This window comes from Cornus florida, unplaced genomic scaffold (assembly GCF_030987335.1).
Source record: "Cornus florida cultivar Cherokee Brave unplaced genomic scaffold, ASM3098733v1 CherokeeBrave_3.0.0_Hap2_Chr08, whole genome shotgun sequence".
NCBI lineage: Eukaryota > Viridiplantae > Streptophyta > Magnoliopsida > Cornales > Cornaceae > Cornus > Cornus florida.
In genome coordinates, this window is record NW_026775578.1 from 14,162,430 (window position 1) to 14,167,557 (window position 5,128).

At 35.4% G+C, this 5,128-nt stretch overlaps 1 protein-coding gene across 3 annotated transcripts; it reads left to right on the forward strand.

Annotated features, from left to right (window-relative positions):
* Positions 1-340: 340 nt before the first annotated feature.
* Positions 341-4,035, forward strand: LOC132269521 (V-type proton ATPase subunit D-like). 3 transcript variants are annotated; one of them, XM_059770753.1, is made up of 3 exons: positions 341-601; positions 2,876-3,682; positions 3,785-4,035. In XM_059770753.1, the coding sequence occupies exon 2, from the start codon at positions 2,893-2,895 to the stop codon at positions 3,673-3,675; it is 783 nt and encodes a 260-aa protein (XP_059626736.1). In that variant the 5' UTR covers positions 341-601; positions 2,876-2,892; the 3' UTR covers positions 3,676-3,682; positions 3,785-4,035. The 3 variants fall into 3 exon arrangements, with proteins under 3 accessions (XP_059626736.1, XP_059626735.1, XP_059626734.1); XM_059770752.1 differs by having other exon boundaries at positions 342-601; positions 3,768-4,035; XM_059770751.1 differs by having other exon boundaries at positions 344-601; positions 2,876-4,035.
* Positions 4,036-5,128: the final 1,093 nt, after the last annotated feature.

Genomic DNA, 5,128 nt, shown 5'->3' on the forward strand with positions numbered 1-5,128 from the left:
TATTAATTTTATTAACACACAGAAGTTATATTATTTCTGTTTTATTTATTTTTGGATTACAATTAATTTTTTTACATATAGAAGTAATATAATTTCTTTTAAGTTTTGAATATTTAAGTTTGAAATTTTAAATTCAAAGAATAAATATGAAAATATGTAAAATATATTATTTGAAATAAGAAAAAACTATTAATTTGATACAAATTAAAAAAAAAAATATGAGACTTATTATTTTAGGACGAAGCGGGTAATTATTTATAATTCCATTCACTTCGAACAGGATTATTATCAGTTAGGCTGCTGACGGTCCGTTATTGGATTATTATCGATTAGGCTCAGAGCGTCCTTTCGTAGGAGGTCTACCTAATTATCATGTAAACGATCGTATAGGATTATTATCGATTAGACAATTTTAGCCCAAATAGCTCCATCGTCACGAAGAATCTGACCAAACTATTGATTCAATCGATCATCCTAATCAGAGACATCTCCGAGTTCGCAGTTCGAACTGTCTGAACCTGCTCGTCTTCATCATCAGCCGCTCATTCACACATTCGATCCGCCCAATTCGGATCCCCATTTTATCGTCACACAAGTTTAGGTTCGTCTCTCTCTAACCCTAATTTTTGATCTAAATGTCTTCACTTCTCTGTTATTCTTCTATTTTTCTTTTATTTATTTTGACTGCTATCTTAGATCACCAATTAACTCTGTATGGTCTTAGTTACTCGTTAGATTCACTTTTTTTCTGAGTTATATATATATTTTTTCCCGATTTTTAATCAACTATCGATGTAAATTGTGTGTTTGATAAGTAACATATGTACTTCCCAAAATTTAACAACAAATGATGCTTTAGTTTAGATTATTTTTATCAGAGTCGTTGATCACAAAGTTTTACCCTTTTTGTTATCCTTTTCAGTGTTGCAACATTTGATTTGATAGATATTTTTTGAAAAGAACGTTTAATTTGATAGATTGTAGAGCATAACATGTAGTTTAGCATCTAAGTTTAGTTATACACTATTGTTACAACTTACAAGTTAGTCTCGGGTTCAGTGTTGACTCTTGAGTGTTTCTTGATATTTGAATTAGGGAAGCAATTGTTTGTGTGTGTGCAAGAAACGCTCACCCATTTGCCCCTGATGGTACTTAAACGTCACCTCTCACTTTGGGAGGTTAAGCAGATACTGCCTAGGTCATGTTTGGAACGACTAAGGTAGGTAGATATTCTTTGTTTAGGCCTGCTTTCGACACCCTAAACTTCTAATTGTGTATAGAAAGGTGAAAGCAAAATCTTCCAGTTTCGGCGCTAAAAAGCAGAAGGCAAAACAGGCCTACTAATAATGATCAGGTTATAAGCTGCCTCTCATCCCTCAAGTCACAGAAAACAAGGAGGCAGCGACGACAACGACAACGACAACGACGAACAAAAGCTAAACCCTTTTACGCCCATGTGCGACTTCTTGTTTGTAAGTTGGTTTCCTTAGTTTTGTGGTAAAGTCCAAGAATAAGATAAAATTTAGGCATAAGCTTCTATGTTACTCTCGGTCATGCCTTTGGTTTCCTTAGTTATGTGATAAAGCCGAAGATCAAGATTAGTTTCAGGCCTAAGCTTCTATGCTACTCTTGGTCAAGCCCTATTTAATAGTAATGACCCCTAACTGGTCTATGCCAAGCGTAGTCAGCGTAAATCAACTAATGTAACTTTTCTGGATCTATTTACCACTGTTAGTTACATCATTCAGTTTGATGGACTGCAGCATGTATGTCTTGACCAATCGTTTACGGAAGTATACCGTTCTGTCTCTAGCAACAATATTAGTTTAAACTCCTGATGACAAAAAAGTCTTAACAGTGTATAATCTGGGCTCATAATAATTTTGTTAGTACCAAATTGACGTGTCTTCTGCAAATTAGATACCGTCTCTGAAGATATCTTGCTGCTCCACTGATCATTTTCTTCATTCATGTGGACAGTTTGATTTGTTGAATCAGACCGTATTGGCTATGGACTAGTTGTTCCACGAGCTAGTGGAATATGGGAGTTTTAAAGAATAGGAGTCCAAGTCATGCATTAATGTGGAAAATATATGACACATAAAGGCTTATGTATTTAATCACACACATTTTCTGGTACTGATATTCCTTATGACAGACTCAGCATTGGAAGTGGGTATTGACTATTGTGGAAAATCACATGGTTAAGTGGGCTTTATGGTGCTTCCATGTAAAATAGTCCGGGGGAAAATTGCTACACTTCCATGGAGTGTATAAACTCCTTTTTCACTGACTAAGCTGCTTTCATACGGAGCATAGTGTGGATTTGTTTACAGGGTTTAATTTAATAATTTGTTGATTTTTGTGCTGGTTAAATAGAGCAAAGTTTGGAATCAAGGCCTCGAAATACTGATATAAAAAGTTATTGAATATTAGGTCAATACCTCCTAGATAGAATAATTATTGAGAGGGCTCAGTCATTTTTAGATTAAAGTAAGATGTATAGATTGGCTGCTGAACCAAGAGGTTCCAATGATGACTAGATGTTTCACAATTTTTTTGCGTTGTGTGGAAAAGTTATTCAGGACTTTTGAAGAAGCTAAACGCTTCAGCTTTTGAGTCATTATAATCATGATTTTGCATTTTATTTAACCGTTTTATATTTCCTTTTATCTGTAGAATAATTATTATGATGTATTGGTTTTGTTAAGGTAATGGTCTTATACAAGAGTGGATGGTGATGCAATATTCATGTTCTAACCCCAAATTTTTGGGAAAATGCTTTGTTGAGTTGAGATGGTTTGAGTATTATGACAATCTATTGACTAACATCCTTGTCTGTAAATATCTGTCCTTTGCTTAATATTCTTTGCAGCTTAGATCTTTGGCAAGATGTCAGGCCAAAGCCGCCTCAATGTAGTACCCACTGTCACAATGCTTGGGGCAATGAAGGCCCGCCTTGTTGGTGCTACAAGAGGTCATGCTCTTCTCAAGAAGAAGAGTGATGCTTTAACTATGCAGTTTCGTCAGATTCTCAAGAAGATTGTTTCGACAAAGGAGTCCATGGGAGACGTCATGAAAACATCCTCCTTTGCCCTAACTGAAGCTAAATATGTTGCTGGTGAGAACATCAAGCACACTGTCCTTGAGAATGTCCAGAATGCATCCCTCAAAGTTCGATCCCGGCAAGAGAATATTGCAGGTGTGAAGCTCCCCAAGTTTGAGTATTTCACTGAAGGTGAGACAAAGAATGCTCTGACTGGATTAGCAAGAGGTGGTCAGCAGGTGCAAGCTTGTCGTGCTGCTTATGTGAAAGCCATCGAGGTTCTTGTTGATCTTGCTTCTCTCCAGACATCATTCCTGACACTTGATGAGGCGATCAAAACCACAAATCGCAGGGTCAATGCCCTGGAAAATGTTGTGAAGCCAAGGATAGAAAACACAATAAGTTACATAAAGGCGGAACTTGATGAGCTTGAAAGGGAAGATTTCTTCAGGCTGAAGAAAATTCAAGGATTCAAAAAGAGGGAGGTTGAGAGACAGATGGCATCTGCCAAGCAGTTTGCGGAGGCGCAGATCGCAGAGAAAGTTTCTTTGCAGAAAGGTATTTCACTTGTTTCAGCGCATAACATGTTGTCTGATGCCTCGCAGAAAGATGAAGACATAATTTTCTGATGTGGAGGTGAGTTTATTTTGTTTTCTGCTGTGTTGTGTGGCTTCGACTCTGCTGCTTGTTTTATAATGGAGAAATTCCTATATCTAATTAGATGGATAAGCTATGCAGAAAGACAGAGGACATAATTTTCTGATGTGGAGGTGAGTTTATTTGTTATCTGCTGTGCTGTGTGGCTTCGACTCTGCTGCTTGTTTAATGATGGAGGTAATCCTATATCTAATTTACATGGACAAGTTATGTGTTGGGAGTAAAAGCTTCATGTACATGCCTAGTTTATTGGATTAAATTATGACCAGAATTATCCATCTCATGGTTTCAATAATATATTTTGCTTGGAAGTGTGTGGTTTATTGTTACAAGGTGAGTTCTGCTTTCTAAATTACCCAAACATATTCCTTACAATAATACAATAATGTGATTAATTGAGGTCATGCTAGGTCTGCATTCCAGTGATGCGTTTGATACCCATTCGACGATGCATTTACTGAAATCATGCTTATAAAATATCATTTTTTTTATTGACAGAGAAATAATTGGTGGTTAAACTTATTAACTAGAAGATTAAACAAATTTTATATTCAGAAATATATTAAGAGATTCTATTTAAATATTAATTTTCAATTGTACTGAGCAAGTGGCTAATGAAAGATGAGACCTCAAGAGTGCAAAGATGTAAATAATTGTTCATCGTCATTCACAAGTCTAAAGATGTAAATAATCGATCATTGTCATACATAATTCAACTGTCGGCCTATTAGTTTTCCTTTTCAGAAAGTACTGCAATGCAGAGGGACATCATAGTCATGGTAAAAGTATGATGGTGAAGTATCGTATTTACTTTTATTAACATACTAGTCAGGGAAGGACCTAGAATTTTCACATGGAGGGGCCAAAGTTGTAGCATTGAAATAAAATTTGTAATATATTTTTCGTTTTATAATAGAAGTAATTAGTACAAATTCTTAATATAAAAGAAGATCTAACAAGATTACTTGTCAATCGCATGAGGTGCTTATAATGACATTTTGGATTTTCTGTTCACGCACCCATAAAACTTGTTATATACATCTGAATTTAAAGCTTATGTAGCTTGTCAGTTTCTAGTAAATCAGTATGATCATCTGAAATTAGTTTTTGTTAACAATTTTATCTCTTGTTTAGGATTAGGGGTGCTACAAACATATAAGCAGTTAATCCATCTAGTGTTGCATGTTTTTCACCACTCTAGAGTCTAAATAGCTATGCATATATATATGTATATTGTTTCATTGTCCCTAATGTGTGGGTAAGTAGTATAGTTTGGGGAATATTGATATGAGTTATGCATTGATGGCTTTGACCCCTACTAATAAAGCACTGATATTTTCAGTTGCGTTGTGGTGCTTAAATGTATGAGTGCAGCAAGTTGAACACTTAAAAATAGGATGGTTTTGCTGTTTTATCATGTATATG

Bases quoted from the DNA above. Each gene is read 5' to 3' on its own strand.
- LOC132269521 (XM_059770753.1), top strand. From the start codon at position 2,893: ATGTCAGGCCAAAGCCGCCTCAATGTAGTACCCACTGTCACAATGCTT.